Here is a 20,460-nt window from a genome sequence, read left to right on the forward strand (position 1 = left end):
TATGCACCCACATTCCAAATCTAATACATACCAGACACCTCAAAGAACAAATCAGAGTAACAATTCAAAACTAACCTTTTGCCAGGCATGGTGGCACACATCTATAAACTCAGCATTTCGAAGCAGTGACAGGATTAGGAGACCAAAGTCAGTTTTGGTGTCTTAGTCATGGTTTCTACTGCAATGAAACACCATGGCCAAAAAGCAAGTTGGAGAGGAAAGGTTTTATTTGGCTTACATTTCCAGATCATAGTCCATCATTGGAGGAGGTCAGAACAGGAAGTCAAGCAGAGCTAGAACCTGGAGGCAGGAGCTGATGCAGAGGCCATGAAGGGGTGCTGCTTACTGGCTTGCTTCCCATGACTTGCTCAGCTTGCTTTCTTGTAGAACCTAGTACTACCAGCTCAGGCTGGGCCATCCCCCATTGATCAGTAATTGAGAAAATGCCTTACAGCTGGATCCCATGGAGGCCTTTCCTCAACTGAGGCTCCTTCCTCTCTGATGACTCTAGCTTGTGTCGACACACAAAACTAGCCAGTACACTTGACTATCCAGTGAGTTCAAGGCCAGCCTGAGCTACGTAAGACTCAAAAAGTAATCAACCAATCAAATTGAAACTAACCTTTAAGCAGTCAAAAATTATATTGGAAATGAGATTATTTCCTGCATATTATCATGCATTTAACATTTACACTAGGATTATTAGCTATATTAGGTTTACTAAGGAAACAACACATGCCTTTGTGATGGCTATTTTTGGTTGTCAACTTGATTGTATCCAGAATGAACTACAATCCAGAAATGGAGGGCATACCTGTGAGATTTTCTGCTTGAAGTGGGTGAATCCACTTCTAGTCTGGACCTTTGAGGTAGGAAGATACACCTTTGATCTGGGCCACACCTTCTGCTGGAATCCTATGTAAGTACATGGAAGAAGGAAGCTTTTGCTCTTTGCCTGCTTGCCCTCCTCTGGCTAGCACATCCATTCCTTCACTGACATTGGAGTCTTCCTCAGAATACAGAAGACCAGCTGAGACACCCAGCCTGTGGGACTGAGCAACTGCTAGATTCTTGGATTTTGCATTCACAGGTAGCCATTGTTGGACATGCTGGACTGCAGCCTGTAAGTCACTGCAATAAATTCCTTCTTTATATATATTCATTCCATAAGTTCTGTGACTGTAGAGAACCCTTAATAACAACATTTTAAAGCAGAACAAAGGGGTAAATGCCATAGTTTCATTATCAGAAAAATTGATGTAAAAGTAGAATGTGTTTTATACCAAGAATTGTACTGTTCATAATGCCTTGCCATATTTTGCCTGGGTCTTTTGATCTTGTCTAGTCTGTTTTCCACATCTCCATTTTTTTTCTTGTGTATGTGTGTAATGCACTCACAAGTGTGTGGGTATGTGGTGCCTTTGCATGTACCTCCTGAGACCAGCAGGATGTTGGGTGTCTTCCTTCATCACTCTCCCTGCTGCCATGAGGCAGCATCTCTGGGCCAGAAGCTTGATGTGTCAGTCAGGCTGGCCAGCCAATGAGCTCCCAGGATCTGCCTTTGCCCCCCAATACAGGGGTAATGGGCAAACACAGCCATGCCTCACATTTTACATGGGTGCTAAGGATTCTATTCAGGCCTTCATGCTTGCACAGTAAGTGTTCTTACACACTGAACCATCTCCCCAGTCCCTTCCATCTGTTTGAACCAGTGAAGTACCACTTGACAAAGGTAGTTTCCAGAGCTATGCTTAAATCAATTCATAACACAAATTTCCCTCTATCGTAAGTTGAGGCACTGCTGAGCAACTAAAAAAGGAGCAACATTTCAAAGCACATTTACCACAAACAATTATTTCTTAAAGGCGGTTGATATGCTGAATTCAAAGACCAAGTGCTGACCATATAATGCTATAAAGATATAAATAACAAAACAAAACACCAAAACAAAACATAAATCATTATGCATAATGTTAAACATGCTCAGCCAGGGGAGTCTGCTTCACATTTGTGTGTATGTATATATATCTTGTATATGCAGAAACATACCTGCAACATTTACAATATCCATTGCAGCACCTTAGACAGACAGCCTGGGAAACTAATGTCTGTTTCCTTCCACTCACCTGGGCAGACAGCGAGTCCAAAGCAAATGAGGCTCCTTGAAGGCAGGAGAGAATAATTACTAAAATGGTGGGTTTTTAATAAAATGGCTCTATCACCCCCACAAAGTCCAATATATTTTTAAAAAGCCAAATTACAATGAAATCTATGATAATTTCACTAATACATTTTGGAATAATTATCATAAATGAAAGATGTCATGGTTGCTTGATAGTGAGAAATCTCTTGTCCTTGTAAGTATGCCCAAACTGAAGTTAAACTCCAAGGAAAATTAGAATTTTCAAGTCAAGAAAAATATTTCCTATCGTAATATAAGATCCTATTTTTTACATGGGAAAGTAAAGAGTAATCCACTTCTTTTTTTTTTTTTTTTTTTTTGGTTTTTCGAGACAGGGTTTCTCTGTGTAGCTTTGCGCCTTTCCTGGAACTCGCTTGGTAGCCCAGGCTGGCCTCGAACTCACAGAGATCTGCCTGTCTCTGCCTCCCGAGTGCTGGGATTAAAGGCATGCGCCACCACCGCCCGGCCAATCCACTTCTTTTATTTTAAAATTTTCTTATTTTATGTGTGTGTGCACATGGTGTGTGTGTGTGAGTGCACAGATGTCAGAAGGCATTGGGAGTCAGTTCTCCCCTTCCACCATGGCCTCCAGGGATCAAACTCAGGTCGCAGGCTCACGCACCTTTACCACTGAGCTATCTCAGTCCACATTCAGGTCGCAGGCTCACGCACCTTTACCACTGAGCTATCTCAGTCCACATTCAGGTTGGCAGGCTTACGCACCTTTACCCACTGAGCTATCTCAGTCCACATTCAGGTCGCAGGCTCACGCACCTTTACCACTGAGCTATCTCAGTCCACATTCAGGTTGGCAGGCTTACGCACCTTTACCACTGAGCTATCTCAGTCCACATTCAGGTTGGCAGGCTTACGCACCTTTACCCACTGAGCTATCTCAGTCCACACTCAGGTCCCAGGCTCACGCACCTTTACCCACTGGGCTATCTCAGTCCACACTTCTTTACTTTTTAAATGAATGTTTTTAGGTCAGCACACAAAATAATGTGTTTCCCCATGGCAACACCATACATGTGTATCACTATAGCTTGTTCTGTCATTCCCCTGCCCTGCCCTCACACTGGTCCCTTTCCTTCCCTCAGCACTCACTCTGCTTTCTCTTCACATGACAACTACTACCCTCCCCTTCCCACATCACTCAAGCTCTCTTCTTCCCTCTCACCCTCTCTTACTGTTTCTGTAAAGCATAACTCTGACCACCGACCGGACAGGTATAAAAATGGAAAGAAATGTATTTCATAAAAGTCATTTTATTATCAGAACAGTATGCTTCCTTATGTTTAAGGTCTGTTTGTTATGTGATTTTTTTACGAGTACCAAAGTGCCTTCATCTTTCCCCAGGTGAACACACAGGAATATAAAAACCTATGACTTTGCACACTGCCCTCGACACTCGTCTCGCTGGATCACTGGGAGTTGTGTTCTACAGGCAGCCTCCTGGGGAGCTGTGTTTCCCTCTCCTATTTATTCTCAAGGCAGCACTCAGTCGTCCTCTTGCTGATTTCTTTTCTGTAAAGGAAACCAAGAGTATGGTGAAGCAGCATATTCTAACTGGAATGTTTGCCCAGTCAAGGTCACTGTTTCTGTCAGAATGTGTCATTTTCTGGAGGTCTTCACAAAAGGTGTGGCTACAAATTATGGGAAAAAACATGCTTTAACCAATTTGATAGTGACAACCCTCAGGCATCTGAATACTTTCTTCTCTTTCTTACATGGTGCACACACTCCGACAAAGAAACATACATGGAAACATATATTCACAATCACCATGTAGTAGCAGAGGAGACTTGGTCTTCGGACCCCACAACAACATACATACTTAAAAGCTGGCAGTATGCAAATTTTTCAAAATGAGTATGTGTCATAAAAGTATCTTCTGCCATCCTGACTGATAAACTACCCCTTGAGCTCATAGTTCCTATTTACTTACAAAGTGGCCTAATTCTTTCATTGTGGTCCTTTAATTCATAATTAGCGATAAAAGTCCAGGTGGTTCAGGACTAAAAGGAAATGTCACAGAGCACACTTGAACCCCAACTGAAAAGGATGGCCCGCACATGAACGTCCATACTCTACCAGCTTAAGAAAATCGATGAGCTTGTGAGCATCCTCCCCGGTGGAAAGGTCCACAAAGTCCTTGGGCAGCCGGTAGCTCAGGTAGGGGCTGGGCTGTACTGTGACTTCACTGTTGGTGCAGCGGAAAGCCGGGGAGTCCTTTACAGAGGAAACAGCAGTCTGTCATTGTTCTTAAGGTCTACTTTCCAAACTTAAAAACGACACTAGCACAATCTCAATGCCATTGTTCTCTTCTGTACTACAGAAGGAAGAAAACAAGATCCTAAAGTAAGAGAAGGTGCCAGAATTTAAAATAATTCTACATGGTCACTAGAAAGGGAATAGAAAGCCTTTCAAAGTAGTGTTCCATTTAGAGCTAAGTGGTCACTAAGAGCTGCCTGCGTACACCACAGTGTGCTGTGGAGAAGCTCCTGAGCAGGACAGGGCCCAGGATTAGTACCCTCGGTGTCCAAGCACTCCCATACAGGCCAGAACTCTAATAATTTCACTTTCTACGGGTGTGCAGTTGGGAGGTATGCTCCTGCAAGTACTTTGCCCTTCATCATGAGGGCAAATGAGTACCCTGGATTCCATAATCTTTTTATACCCCTCTTAAATCATCTGCCATCACACTATCTATATGAACTGCAAGTTCATAGGTCACTAGTCTTCCAACTCATTCTTTAGTACATTTGGTCAAGTCTTGCTTATGATATTTACATGTTGCCTTGTGCCAAAAAGGACTCCAGAGACAAAAGGTCTTGGCTTTAGACTTCCCAGGTGGCAGTTATCTAGGTGAGGATGGTTGGTGTCCAGCAGAGGAAGACAAGACAGGAACCTGAACAGGCCGGGACCAGGTAGCCCTGAAAAGCAGGCCACACCTTACACAGATAACCCAACTACTTGACAAGAGTCATGTGCTCTGTGCGGACTTTGTTCTGGGAATGGGAGACAGAGTGGGGGACCGGAGACAGATGGTCAGTAGTGAACAAATCAATGACCAGACTATGTCAGACAGTGAAGGAGTTATGGAACCAAAGAGCTATGTGCTAAGACAACGACGACCATCTTAGAGGGACAGTCTGGAGGCTCTTTAGAGAGGGGCCATCTGGGCTGAGAGATGAACAGGGAGCAGATCAGGTTTTGGGGCCCGTAGAGATGACTAGATCAAAGACTTTCAGGCAAAGCTGGGCTTTTCAGGCTTCTTAGGTTTCTAGAGTAGAGGGAGGTCTGGGTCTCTATGGTCCAAGGACAAGCAGGGCAAATACTATGGAAAGAGCCAGGAACCAAGTCCTGTCAAGTCCCAGCCTCTAAGATTTAGAAGTAAATGAAAGACTGTGTGGAGAACAACCATGTAAAAGCACTTCTGATGAACAACTATGTCTCTCCTACTTGGGTAAGTAATTCCGTCTTTCAGTTGAACAGCTCATTACTCTAAAATACCAACAGTGACAAAGTTCCTTCACTGGTTGATATGACACACACGAGCAGTGTCTGGCACTGTGTTAGCCCCACAGATGTACCAAGGACAGGAGAGACACCGTCCTTAGAAACCTGAGTGCAGGAGGAAGCACATCAACAGTGCTTGAGAAGGTTTGGCAAGGACCGCATTCGGCTGAATATCGACCTCACTCAGAGGCGCAAAGGGAAGACCAAAGAGGGCCCAGGACAGAAGGGTGACGACAGTAAGGGAAAGCTGAGTGAAATAAACTTGCTCCTCATAAAGGCAGAGAAGCAGCCGGAAGAGCAGGAAGAGAATGTGTATCCCTCCAAGACAGAGATGGTGAGAACAGGAGGGCACCTGCCAAGCATCAGTAAGAGAAGGGCTGTGTGTCTGTTATCAGAGGTCAAGTCACTCAGGGCCTTTACCAAAGGCAGGGTCTACGGAGTGCCAGAAGACGAGGAATGTGGGGTGACGCAAGTGAGGTCAGGCAGCAAGAGACTAGGGAAGTGGCTGTGATGAGACACCGCTCCCAGCTCTTGCAGCAGTTCCCTAACTGGACTTGTTAGAGTCGGCTGTTGAGCATGGGTGAACAAAGACAACTCAACCTCAGCCTCCACTGAAGAGAACTCTTCCTCCTCTCCCAGCAACCATTTCCTTTGCCTGTAGCTCCTCAGGCAAGCATGTTTAAGGATAGAAAAGGTAAAACAAATTTGTTTAAAGAAAGGTTAGCTGTGATGATGGGAAAAAGAATGAGTGTAGTTGCATAAATAAATGTTGTTAAAGAAAAAAAAAATTAAGATGGGAGCTACATGAACCTGGCTGACCCCTAACAGACAGGAGTAGACAACAAGAGGGTGGAAAGGAAGGAATGAAGAGAGGGAAACACAACATGCTAAGTCCAGCAGAAAGCTCAGGGCTTAGGAGGGCAGGCAGGGGTGAGCTCAGGGCTTAGGAGGACAGGCAGGGTGAGCTCAGGGCTTAGGAGGGCAGGCAGGGGAGAGCTCAGGTCTTAGGAGGGCAGGCAGGGGTGAGCTCAGGTCTTAGGAGGGCAGGCAGGGGTGAGCCCAAGGCTTTGCAGACAACTGAGCTGAGTAATTTCTTCCTCTAGAGGGACCGAAAGGATCTGCTAAGAGGAAGATAGGAACAATGGCTGGAAGAGGTGGAACCAGCCTGGAGACCATTGAGATGAACGCTGACCAGGGACAGGCATCACGAAAGAAAGCCGAGGTCACACTGTGAAGAGACGCTGCTCTGGGTGGACATGCAGCCACTACTCTCTGAACCCTCAGCAGGAAGCAAGGACCAGAGAAGCAGTGATAAGAACTGAGGGTCAAGGTTCTTCCCAGTGAGCATGACAGGCAGAGCTAAGACAACTAGAGTAAGTAGAAAAACTCTGCTTTCCAGGTAAAGGAATGAGCCACATGGACTCACTCTGACAGGAAGTAACAGCCAGCAAAGCTGTGTCCACTGGACTCCTTCCCAGTGGTCCAAGTCCTGCGTACTCAATCAAGGGCGTGGTGAATGGACTGAAAAGGTTGGTCTTACCTGCCCCTGATCGTCCCCTTCACTGAAGTCACCTCTTAGGTTGTTCTCAGATGTCAGCTCTTCCCAAGTAAACAACAATGAGTCTGTGACTTCCCCAAATGGATTAAAATCAATCAGCCATACCTTCCCCTAGAGCACAGACAGAAAAAAATCAGCTAAGTATAAAATAAAAACAAACACAACCTATACTCTTTTATTAAAAAGGCATTTTCCTATTATGGTCCCTTAACTATCATCTTAAACTCTTGGAAACTACTTCAAAAGATCATTCCTCAGTGTCCCATCCAAGAGTCCCTTGTCAAAGCAGACAGAGCTAAGGGGCTGACTGATGGGGAGGGAAGAAAACCAGTCAGAAAAGGCCCCATGAGGGCTCACTTAACACACTACAAAGAGTACAGAAATTTTTATTTTATTTTATTTTTTAGTTTTCAATATGGCATTTAGTTTGCACGTATGACAGATCTTGAAAGCACATGAAGGGGAGATGAAAAAGATTTATCAGCTTTTGAAAGGAATTTCTTCTCTTCAGAGACAGTCTACTAGATGTCACCTAAGGGAAAGAATGTTGCTCAGTAACTAATAAATCAAGTAGCCAAAAAAATTAGGATTTTTTCCATGTGATAAAATCTACACATATATAAAAATAAACAAATAGCACAAAAGACTCCATTTTCTCCTAGTCAGTTGCATCCGTTTATCACTCATTGCCAATATTGTTCATCAGCGTTCCCATCCCTTCTCCCAAATGTGTTGATTTTCAAGGGATCCTCAAGCACCGTTTCCTCCAGGAGCTACAGATTTTAGCAACAAATTTGATCTAGATATAGCTACCAGTAGAATACAGCACACACAAGCCAAACCTCCTTTGGCAAGCACATACAGAAAGTTTCCAAGGGCATGATCAAGTTACAAAGCCAAACTTACACTAGCAAGACTCAAAATTAAACATAGATTCTGTCCAGAAAGGAATGAAACTGCAAGTTAATAACAATACAGCACGTCACAACTGAAAAGGTGAGAGAGGGACAAAAATGATTTCTTTAAGACTCTAAGAGGCAGATAGATCTCTGCGAGTTTCAGCCCAAACTGCTCCACACAGTGAGTTGTGAGTTCTAGACCAGGTAGAGGTATATAGCAAAACCCTGTCTCACAAAAAAAAAAAAAAAAAAAAAAGAAAGAAAGAAAGAAAGAAAAGAATGTACATAATGACTCTCAATTCTACCAGTATATTATTATCCTTAAGGGAGCTTCTGAAAACCTTTTTTCAATGCCCCATCTTAGACTTATTGAATGGGTGGGTCACCAATGTGCCGAGCACAGAACAGTAAGACTGTAGCACTGAATCAACTTGCCCAACCACAATAAACACAGATGTATCAAAGTGTCGCCAGGTACAAACTCATTTCAGTTGTATTTCATGAACCAGACCACTTACATACATGAGTTAGCTTTCTACAAGAATAGCCACACAATAATATATTCAAGAAAGTGTCTAGCAAACTCTTATATATGTGCCATTGAGTAACTGCAAATGAGTTTTGCAATATGGTCTAAACCTCTGAACAGAAACTGTCATGATGTTTAGACTGGCGTGCTTCTCACTTTTAAAAATGTAACACGCTTCAGATCCTCAAGATCTCAGCTACCATTACTCTTGTACTCGTCCAAGTTCACGTTAAGAAATTCCTCAACTCTTTTTACAGGCGAAACAGCTGCATCTACCTGTCAGCCCTACTAAGTCAGTGATCAGGACACTTGCCAGATTCCAACATTTTCAACTGCCAGTGTATGAAATAACCGCTTTAGTATCTGTACAATGTGGGCAGAGAACACATACCTTACAGCATTATAAAGAGAGATATGGATTTAAATGATACTAAAAGCCCGTTGGGAAAAAAGCATGTTCTAGACAGTAGCCTGGGTTTATCCTGTTCTAATTGCCTTGATGCTGCCTGCAGCAGGCCATTCTTCACAAGCATTTACATGTCTGCCACTTCCATGTCAAGATAATAAATTCCTCCACTGTCCGAGGTTGTCTTGTTCGAAGCTTCCTGTCAGAATCGCAGCAGCTAGCACAGCACGGATTCATAAATGATGGCCCTGTGAGTGATCTGCCAATGTCTGCAGTAAGAAGCAGAGCTGAGCGACAGCAGGGACCCCTGCCTGCAGGATCAGATTTCTATCCATCAACTCACCCCGCCTCCCACTCTTCTGAGGCTTATCTCCACAAAGCTGAAACTTTCTAAAACATCATTCCTTGTCTTTACCCCATTTCATCTATCCTTTTGTGTATGTGTGATGTGCATACATGTGTGATATGTGGTCACATAAGTACATGTATGTTCACATGGAAACCAGAGGCTTACATCCAGCTATCTTCCTGGATTTCTCTCCGCTTCACTTACTGAGGCAGGGTCTCTCACTGGACCCAGAGCTGGCTGATCTGGCTACTCCAGCTGCCAGCCTGGCCCAGGAACTCCTCGTCTCTACCTGTGGAGAGCTGTGTTTACAGGGGTTACGCCATGACCTTCTGTGTGGTTCTGGGGACTGGACTCCGATCCCCATGCTTGCACCACAAACCCTTTATCCACTGGGTTCTCCTCCCAGCTCCTACCTCACCTCCCTTTATAACCCTTTCTATTGCTTAGTTTCTACCATCACTCTAGAAGACGAGGGGTGAAGGACCGGAAATGTTTTGACTTAACAGGAGGAAACAGCTAACAGTTACTAGGAGGCACGATTCTATGGGCCACAGTCCCTTGGTCAAAAAGAATTCGAAGTTGTGAGAGGCACCACAGTCACAGTGGAGCAGGAATGAGACCCCTGATGGTAAACGGGCCAGACATGAGAAAATGTATTTGCTATCTTCTAATAGGTCAGTCATCAAGCAGGAATCACAGGACAATACTCAGACCAAGGCTTCTCTGAGATCACGTGGCTTAAACAGTGAACTCTCTGCTATGGGAAGCTTGGATTAAATCAAGCCTTTGTTTTCTTCTCATCCAACCAGTCTGCAACACTTTTAAGATGTTAATTGAAAGTGTTAGAAGTTTCTCAAAAGAAGACATACAGATGGCCAACAGACACAAAAAAAATGCTCAAAACCACTCACCAGAGGTGTGTAAATTAGAGCTCCAATGAGATACTACCTCATGCCAGCCCGAACAGCTGCTATCCAAAAGAACAAAGGTAACAAGCGTTGGCAAGGATTGGGGGACAGTGAGTCCTCATGTATTGCTGGGAGCAATGTAAGCTATCCCAGTCCATGAGGAACAGCATGAAAGTTCCTCAAAAAGTTAAAAATAGGCCTGCATTCTTTGTGACAATGCTGATGACCTGGGTTTGATTCCTGGAACCCACATAGTGGAAAGAGAAAAGCACATGCAAGCGCATCCGCACTCTCACACATTATCAATGTAAAAATACAATGAAAATGGAAGCACCGTATGACCCAGCAATCTCAGTCTTGGCATACATCCGAGGAGGGGAAGTGAGTGCCTGAAGAAACTGTTGTCCTCCCATCTGTATTTGCAACACTATTCACAACAGCCTGGAAGTGTGGACAGCCTAGGGGTCAATCAGCTGATAAGTGGATAAAGAAAATGTGATCCAAATACACAACTGAATAGTGTTGAGCAATAAAAAAAATTGCTAGCCAGTTGTCTGAGCCAATACGGGTGAACTAGAAAGCCTTACGTAAGTGAACAAAGCCAGGCAAGGGCAAATACCACATGATCTCATCCATATTTGAAATCAAACCCGTATCTCACAGGAGTCAAGAGTAGACAGGTGGCTACCAGAGGCTGGGTGGAGAGCAAGAGGGGCAGAAGTTGATCAATGTACAAAGTTAATAAAGAGGAATAAGAAGTTCTGATGTGCTATTGCATATCAGGGTGACTATCAGGATATTCAACCTTTTAACAGTGAGATAGGATATTGTCACCTCAAATGTACTGGGTCCCATTCATAGCTATCCTGGGACACATGTGACCACAGGCTGCAGTTTGGAAATGCCTGCTAGATAATGATGATGTACTGTGTGGTTCAATGAACCAAGAGAATTTTCAATGTTCTTACCATAAAGAAATGACAAATATTTGAGTAGAAAGATGTTTACCCAGAACTAAACATTACACAGTGCAGACATGTATTGAAACGCTAAATTCATTTAATTTTTACATTTTTATGTATTAGATAAAAAATAAATTTAAGTTTAAAATGTCAACCTGGGGCTGAGGAGATAACTCAGTTGGTAAAGTGCTTGCCTCACTGCCATGGGGGCCCAAATTTGATCCCCAGAAACCACAGAAAATGTCAGGCATGGTTGGTACACATTTGTAGGCCAGTACTGGGGAGGGGAGACAGGAAGACCCCTGGGGCTCACTGCCCAGCCGGCCTCATTTAATTGATGAGGTCCAGGCCGATGACAGCTGCTGCCTTGGTGGAGACAGGCAGCATTTCTGAGGATGCTACCTGAGTTTATCCTCTGTCTATGTGCACAACCCACATCCACATGAATACACATAAATACACATGTGCAGCTTTCACACACACACACACACACACACACACACACACACACACACACTCTTATATTAAAGGAAAAAAATAAAGAATAAATGTAAACAAATTCACATCTTTAGTCTAAAGCAAGTCATACAAAAAACCTTTCAGTTGGCTTTAAAAAAAATTAAGTACCAAATGACAAATTCCTGGCCACTTAAACTGTGTACAATGAATCATTTTCAGCAGAGCCAGATCTCCCAAAACTTGTGAAGAAAGACATAACGTAGCCACTTATTTATCTACTTGTTCTTTTACTAGTCCCTGCATTTAGTGCACATGGTCATAATCCTAACACACAGGAGCAAAGGCAGGAGGGTCATGAGTTTAAAGACAACCTGGTTCCGGGCCAGCAGAGCTACATGGAGAGACTGTTGCAAAACCAAAATTACTGAGTTTATTCATGTTGGGTATGCTACTGTAAGGAACAGCCTCGGCTTGAGGACACATATCCTGAGCAGCAGGCCTTTCACAACCTTAATGGCTGGGAACTATGCTCGCCATTCCTGATTTTTAAGCAAGTTAACTACAGGCTACTTACCCTACTGTCTCTGTATATATCGAACACAACTGCAAAGAAGAAAAAGCTCAGTTACTAATAAACTAATACTTTTATAATTAATATCTCTTTTTGAAAACTCAAGTACGCTTTATTACTAACACAGCAGATCATTAGCCTTGAATACTTAATACTTCTAAACCTCCAAACTCAGTCAGTAATGGTGGCCCATGCTCCTTAGCACTGGGGAACTACGGCAGGAGGATTGCTGCAAGGGAAGGGTCAGCTTGGACCAGTGGTATCCAGGCCAGTGGACTACAGTGTGAGACTCTGCCCCAAAACCACACCATTCACTGACTCACTGATGAATAAAATTCCAGACATAAAAGCACCCTGGACTGTGTTCCTTGTGTGACTGCCTCCTCCTTCTCTGCAAACGAACGCCAACATCATCTGAACCAGCTGCTTACATGGGCAGAGGAAGCTATCACCAGAGAAATACTAATAAAAGGAACATCCATCACTTATCTGAGGCGTGAAATGAGTAAAAATTTGTCATAAGAAAGCACAAAATGTAATTATGAGACAGCACAATTCATCTTCTTTTTTAATTAAATCTGCTATGGAACCCAGTCGTGGCAAGTAGAAAAGGCATAAATCATAGGTCTAATTCTAGGTTATTCAAAAAACTCTCTTAACATACCACAAATTTTCAGTTCCTCAAAACAACCCAGCTGTTTGCTCTGCAGTCACTGCTGTCTTTGATTACACAGACAGAAAGTAAAAGGAGAAGCGGCACTCTGCTCTCCACACAGATCCTATGAAATGCACAAACATCTCCAAGCACGGAGAGAGAACTGCCTTGAAATCAAATAACATTATCTAATTAAATGAGGTGAAATGGACACAAATCATCAGGGATAACAACTGGTAATATAGTAACACGCTAAAAGCACGGACCTTTGAGCTGAGTGTTAAAGATGGACCATAGTGAGTGAGGCTCAGTAAGCAGTCTCACATGACTGCACAGACAGAGAATACTCACAATCTTCATCTAAGAATTTATACTGTATGTGTTTCTTGAAAAAGTCTTGAATGCATCTGCAGATTTCTTCTTTTTGTTTAGAAATATGGTCATAGTATTGCGTGTAGTCCCTCTGAGAAATACCTGACAAGAAAACAATCCACGGCTGTTAGCAGACAGGACTCCTAAAGTGCCAACACGTAATTCAAAGTAGTAATCAAAGTCGTTAAAGATGTCCAAAGACCAAGCAGGTGAGCCCTGCAGCACAAGGACTCAACTACAAAGGTCACGTGGACAAGTAAATCTTAAGCTCCATACTGCCATGCATTCTTAATTTTGAAAGTAGTTTTTTATTTAGCAGAATGGAAAGAATTCAGTTACAAAAAGGCTTGCTGACTAAAACATGCAAGTGACAATTCTAAACCTGTGTGTATATGCTTTTATTTTCCGAAGACCATCTCTTCAAATTGAGATCCTCTTCCACTGTGGGAAGGGTAAAACAGCCCTCTCACACACCTGTCATGTGCAGTGTGGGAGGGGTAAAATAGTCCTCTCACACACCTGTCATGCGCATGCTGTATTTATAAAGCAGTCTACTTTTCCTGTTTTGGGGAAGCTATCTGTCTTCAGAGGCTGATCTTTCAAGCTACAGAAAATCAAACATTCCTTTTTTTAAAAAGTGATTTCCAAATATACTGAAGGGGATGTTGTATGAAGCCCTCAATATATTTAAGTCCTAGGGAAAAGGTTTCTGCTGTAAAGAAAGGCTTCTAATTCCTTAGCCACACACTCAGGTCTCTCTCTTCAGCATACTTAAACTAAGGAGTATCTACAGTCCACTGCCTACATTTATTTCAGTTCGGGAAATGAATGCCAATGTCACATTCAATGAACAGTGGCAAGCATTCAGTTACTCTTTGTCCCCTTTGTTAACAAACTTTATAGAAAACATACGTTAGCTGATGAGAACAAATGCAGAGACCCACAGCCAAACACTAGGCAGAGCTCGGGGAACCCTGCAGATGAGGGGGAGGAAGGATTGTAGGAGCCAAAGGGGTCAAGGACACCACAAGGAAATGGTCCACAGAACCAACTAACCAGGGCTCACAGGGGCTCACAGAGACTGAACCAACCACCAGGGAGCCTGCATGAGACTGACTTAGGCCCTCTGTATATGTTACAGTTGCATAGCTTGGTCTTCTTGCGGAACTCCAACTGTGGGAGCAGGGGTTGTCTCTGAGTCTTTTATCAGCTTTTGGGACCCTACTCCTCATACTAGGTTGCCTTGCCCAGCCTTAGTACAAAGGGAGGTGCCTAGTCTTACTACAACTTGATATGCCATGTTTAGCTGATATCTATGGGAGGCCCGCCTTTTTCTAAGCAGAAATGGAGGAGTGGTTTGGGGCGAGGGTAGTAGGGAGGACTGAAGAGGAGAGGACGGAGGGGAAACTGCAGTTGGGATGCAAAATAATAATAAAAATCACCAAAAAATGCACTGGAAAAATTTTAAAAGAACAAATTATCTTCAGCATTTAGCCTGAATAAGTGATAGCTAACAAAACAAGCAATGCACTTGTTTGTTGAATATATTTTCTTTTGCTCATGTAATAAATAGTGCCCTAATAACAAAACAAAGATTGTAGGGGACATCTTAGGACTCCCTGTAGCTTCAACTCCAGGCAGATTCTGTAGTAGAATATCATTTTAAGGTGTATTACTTTTGCTTATGTTGCATTTGTTTAGCTCTGTAAAGCTGTGTTACTGTGCCTATCTAAAACACCTGATGGTCTAATAAAGAACTGGCCAATAGCAAGGCAAAAGAAAGGATAGGAGGGGCTGGCAGGCAGAGTGTATATATAGAAGGAGAAAACTGGGAGGAGAGACCTGATCTAGGAGCCAGAGACAGAGGAGGACTCCAGGGCCCAGCCACACAGCTACACAGCAAGCCATGGAATAAGAGTAAGATTTACAGAAGAGAAAAGCCCAGAGGCAAAAGGTAGACAGGATGATTTAAGATAAGAAAAGCTGGCTAGAAACTAAGCCAAGCTAAGGCTGGGCATTTATAGTTAAGTATAAGCCTCCGTGTGTGATTTATATGGGAGCTGGGTGGCAGGCCCCACAAAAGAGTGCACGATCCAAAAAATACCAACAATAAGAATCAACACGTCTGAACTCTATGGGTATATGCACTATGTATACATACCCTCCACACAGAAACACACATACACATAACTAAATAAAATAAATCTTTAAAAAAAAGAAAAGATTGTTAAAACTTGGCTAAAATGTTTATAACAAGCACTTTATTGCTAGTAATACAAAACTTTCTTTCTTTTTCTTTCTTTCTTTCTTTCTTTTTTTTTTTTTCCTTTTGGTTTTTTGAGATGCCTGTCCTGGATCTCACTCTGTAGACCAGGCTGGCCTTCAACTCACAGAGATTCTCCTGGCTCTGCCTCACAAGTGCTTGGATTAAAGGTGTGTGCCACCCAGCAGTAATACAAAACTTTCTAACAGCAAGTAGGTAATATTACAGATATTGTGTGTTGAGCATAGTTAATAGCTGTGCCCTCCAACTCTAGAGTCCAGACAAGACTAACAGTGATATCTTCCTGTGTGGAAATTGAACATATACCCAGGAACCTTAGTAACACAGAGCTCAAGACTCAATACCAAACAGAGGCAGCAGCTGGCAGCAAAACTGACCATTACCCTGGTCACTGAAGTTATTCCCTTCAAAAGCTTGCCTTCTTTCCTTTGGTTATTTTATTTTTTTAATGAAACATGATAATTGTACATATTTATGAAACAGTATGACATTGTGATATGATAAAAATAATATTAATATATTCACACAATGAAATACAATTCAACCATAAAAGAACAAAATTCTAAAATTTACATCATAGTTCTCTTCCTCTTTTTCAAAAAACAAAAATATTTATCATTGATTTGTTTAACGTGTGTGTGTGTGTGTGTGTGTGTGTGTGTGTGTGTGTGTGCCTGCTCATGCACGTGTGAACACACACCTGTGAGCAGACATGTCCGTGTGGTAGTCAAAGAACAACCTATGGGAACTAGTTCTCTCCTTCCACCACGTAGGCTCCAGAACTGAGCTCAGGTCACCAGACTTGGTGACCTGTACCCACTGAGCCACCTCACCAGCCGTCTTCTTTTGAAGATTACTTTGGAACTAGGGCTAAAACAGAGCACTTGCCTAGCATATACCAGGATCTGGGTTTGATTTCTGGAAACATGCACACATTAAAGATCACCTTCAAGGATGAAAAGAACTCACCAATAAGCTTGTTTTCCTTGACAAAACATCGGAATTCAGCCCCAGGAATTAATTCACACCATTTTCGGAGGACAAGCTGTAGATAAAAAGAATAAATATAACAGAGGTCTACAAGAAGACTCTTTCACATCAAGACCTTATTATGATTGCCATAAAAGTGGTTTTGAGAAAATGAGGCCACTCAAGACAGGAGATGTGACAGGAGATGCAGGCAACAGAGCTGTGACCATTACTCTAACAAGGAAGATTTGTTCTGAAACACTTTAGGACAAAATGCATCTTGTCAAAATTGTGTGTATATTGTGCACCTCTTAAAGAGTATCAAAAAAATAAATAATTTTAGCACTGAGGCCCTGTGTTCCATTGAAAAACAGCACAGTGTTTTTCAAAGCTTTAAGATGGTGTATGAACTACTTTGGAAGAGTCTCAGTCTCCCTCCTCTTCCTCCACCCTTCTTCTCTCCTACAAGAAAGGGAAGGACCAAAATGTTACCAATGAGGACATAAGTAGGTAGTGTTTCCTCAATTTTTCTGGTATTTAAACTTCCTGGTAATAACTTCCTCTTCTTAAAGAAAAGTAAGTTCTTTTATTAAATGTCTTAAGACTCCAAAATGCATTGAGTCCATCATTTATTATTGTGAGCTCTGGGTTGAGCCTTGCAAATGTGGTATTTTAAGGAAAGATGGTTCGGCAGTTAAGAGTACTTGTTACTCTTGCAGAGAACTTAGGTTCAGTTCCCAGCAGCTACATGGAAGTCCACAACCTCCCATAGCCCCAGTCCTAGAGGATCCAATGCCCTCTTCTAACCTCCATGGGCACCAAGAACACATATGATACATATATGATGGTACATATGTATACATGATACATATATGTTGGTATAAAAGAAAATGAACAAATTAAATTTAAAAAAACAAAAACAAAACCTGTGAACCTCAAACTAAAATACTATACATCCTTATGAATTAAAAGTTGATCTTGGGATAGGGTGTATGCAATATGGCTATGGAAATTTTATTTAGCAACAAATAAGCAACTGTAGCACACTAACAGCAACAAATAACACACACACAGTAGTTGATTTCTAAAGCACAAAGGATAAAGCCTTTCTCCTTGCCTAATCTTTCTGCTGTCCTCAGAAGCAACCAGAGCTTTCTGGTTCTTATTTGTCTTTCTAGAAGTAGTCCAGGAATACATAAGTATATAGCATATGGAAACACTTTTAAAAATACAGACAGAGGCATATGCTACACGGCATTCTGCTTGCAACATTTTTCACTTTAATTACTTGAGGAATATCACTTCCCTAGCCTTAACTTTCATATCTTACCATGATGCTGCTGTATCAAAACAAAAGCAATACAACAGCAAAGGACTGGTAAGTAGATCTTAGCTTTAAATGACGACATTTCAACGAGTATTATACCTCAGTGAAAGACGGTTCTTATGCAGCTAGCACCAAGTGCCAACACAGAGCAGGTGCATCACAGGAAGTTGTTCAGCAAAGCAGGAGGTGTAAATATGTAATATGCATACAAATAATGCTATAAAAGATTGGATGATGGCATGGGTAAAATACACTGTGGAAATCAGTGGTGGAAAAGCTCACATTTGCATGTAAAGATCCCAGGAACGGACACTATTAACTGTTTAGTGGCCTATGATAAATTCAATGTTCTACAATAATCAGTATAGCTATTCAACACAAAGAATATTCAATACAGTGAGTATCAGTGGACAATATTTTTTCTTTGTAATGCTGAGGACAAACCCAGGGCCTAAAGCATGGCACACAAAGTAGGTTGCATCCCCAGTCTGTAGACAAAAACGTGTATTATACAGAGATGTCTAGAAGCAAATAATAAAGAAAAAAAATTAATCATGGCACTAATTCTAAGATATTATAAAACCAAATATGAAAATGTTCTGCAATTAACAAGCAAAGGTGATCACACTTGCTTCAAATTTTTCAGAAACTGTGTTTTAATGATGCAAATTCAAAACCAATCCAGAATAATTACAAGTGATAGCCTACTATGTAGCATCTAAAGGATAAGAAAACTCCAGATTTAATTAATTAGTTAAGAAATTAGCTGTATTTAACAACAGTACCCATTTGAATATTTGTATGTACATTTTCAAGAACTGGAATAAAGCCTGGAGTTTGCAATGACTACAGTCTCTACTAAAGCAGCATCACTGCCCTCCACTCTTCTCATGTTCTCTGTAAAATGAGGGAATGATGTAAAGAGGCAGAGGGAGGAGGATGACTTTCCTGTTAGCGTAGTTTGGACCCTACTTTCAGGGCTTGATCTCCCTTCAGCTTGTGGTGCTGTTCTGAAGCTATGGATGAGCTGGTAGGTGGTGGCCCTGGCTAGCAGACACAGGTTACAGTACGGTGCAGGCTCTGAACCAGATTTGGTGGGTGAAAAGTACAAAAGCATTTATTTTACTCAAGAATGTGTATATTCTCTGTGTACAGTATTCTATATTCTGTACATATATTCTAATATATAGCCTATAAATAGTACATACTCATTTTCTTTCTGTGGTGGCTTGAATAAGATTTGAAAGCTTGGACACAAGGGAGTGGCTCTATTAGGAGGTGTGGCCTTGTTGGAGAAAGTGTGTCACTGGGGGTGGGCTTTGAGGTTTCAAATGCTCAAGGCAGGCCCAGAGTCTCTCTTCCTGTTGCCTGCCAATCTGGATGTAGAACTCTCAGCCACCTCTCCAGCATGTCTGCCTGTGTGCCACCATGTTTCCCACCTTGACAATGGACTAAAACTCAAACTGTAAGTAAGCACTAATTAAATGTTTTCTTTTATAAGAGTTGGCCATGGTCATGGTGTTTTTTACAGCAACAGAACATTGACTAAGCCTCTCTCTTTCCTTCTCTTGTTTGTTTGAGATAGGGTCTCACTGTGTGGCCTTGACTAGCCTGAAAATTGCTTTGTAGACCAGGCTGGCCTTGAACTCAGTGATCTCCCTCCCTCTGCTGGGATTAAAGATATGTACCACCATGCCCCACCTGAATAATACATTTCTTCTACATGTAGGACAAATTTCTTAAATTTAAATATTTAGTATTTCTATGTTCCCAGAGAAGTTAGTTCAATTATTTTTTTTCATTCACAAATAAGCAGCACTATTCCATGACCTATGACTGGGACTCTTGGTGTCATAAAAGGGGAAGAGATGCTTACCTCATATTCTATACAAGGATCTGGAGAATCATCAGTACAATGAATGAACCTTTGGAGAGAAAAACGCAACTGAGTATTTTTTTAAATTAATGTGAGGATCAGATTTCATAGAAATATCCAGAAACAAGGGACTAATGCAAATTCAGCCAACACTTATTAAGCATTACTTGGTGTTATACACTATGTTATCTCATTTAATCCTCAAAACAGCACGAGAACCTCATATACATATAATCTCCATTTTTCTATTAATGGGCAAAGAAACTAAAATTCAAGTGTCCAAGCTTTATAAGTAAGTTAGGACTATATACAACACAGGCTGCCCAGCTTCTCAGTGAAGGTAGGATGCCACTGTCCGCACTCTCAGTGTTGGTCCAGCTGCTAAGTTACCAGGCTGTATACTGTTCTATGACCACGAGCTCTGCCACTGAGAGCCACACAGTGACCACACTCCTTCTTCAATGGAGGTAGGATGACATGCCATTATCTACCTTAGTGCTCACTCTGTGGATGAGTCAGCATGCTGACTATTGCTCCATGAACATTAGCTTGGCCACTGAAAGCCACACACAGTGGCTGTCATTTCAAAATTGTTTGAGAGAACAATTCCACCCTCCACTTCGCACTCCCCT

The 20,460-nt window shown here is 42.1% G+C and overlaps 1 protein-coding gene across 2 annotated transcripts in view; it reads right to left on the reverse strand.

Moving 5' to 3' along the window:
- Positions 1–3,434: 3,434 nt before the first annotated feature.
- Positions 3,435–20,460, reverse strand: part of Cdc123 (cell division cycle 123) — a 49,119-nt gene continuing 32,093 nt past the window's right edge. For both annotated transcript variants that reach the window (XM_042278121.2, XM_076572764.1), the window contains 7 exons: positions 19,829–19,877; positions 16,626–16,701; positions 13,352–13,474; positions 12,349–12,377; positions 7,245–7,373; positions 4,277–4,414; positions 3,435–3,709 (listed from right to left, as the gene is read on the reverse strand). In XM_042278121.2, the coding sequence (XP_042134055.1) occupies positions 3,683–3,709; positions 4,277–4,414; positions 7,245–7,373; positions 12,349–12,377; positions 13,352–13,474; positions 16,626–16,701; positions 19,829–19,877 (571 nt within the window). In that variant the 3' untranslated portion in view covers positions 3,435–3,682. The remainder of the gene's footprint in view (positions 3,710–4,276; positions 4,415–7,244; positions 7,374–12,348; positions 12,378–13,351; positions 13,475–16,625; positions 16,702–19,828; positions 19,878–20,460) is intronic.

This window comes from Peromyscus maniculatus, chromosome 5, assembly GCF_049852395.1.
Source record: "Peromyscus maniculatus bairdii isolate BWxNUB_F1_BW_parent chromosome 5, HU_Pman_BW_mat_3.1, whole genome shotgun sequence".
In the NCBI taxonomy this organism is placed as follows: Eukaryota; Metazoa; Chordata; class Mammalia; order Rodentia; family Cricetidae; genus Peromyscus; species Peromyscus maniculatus.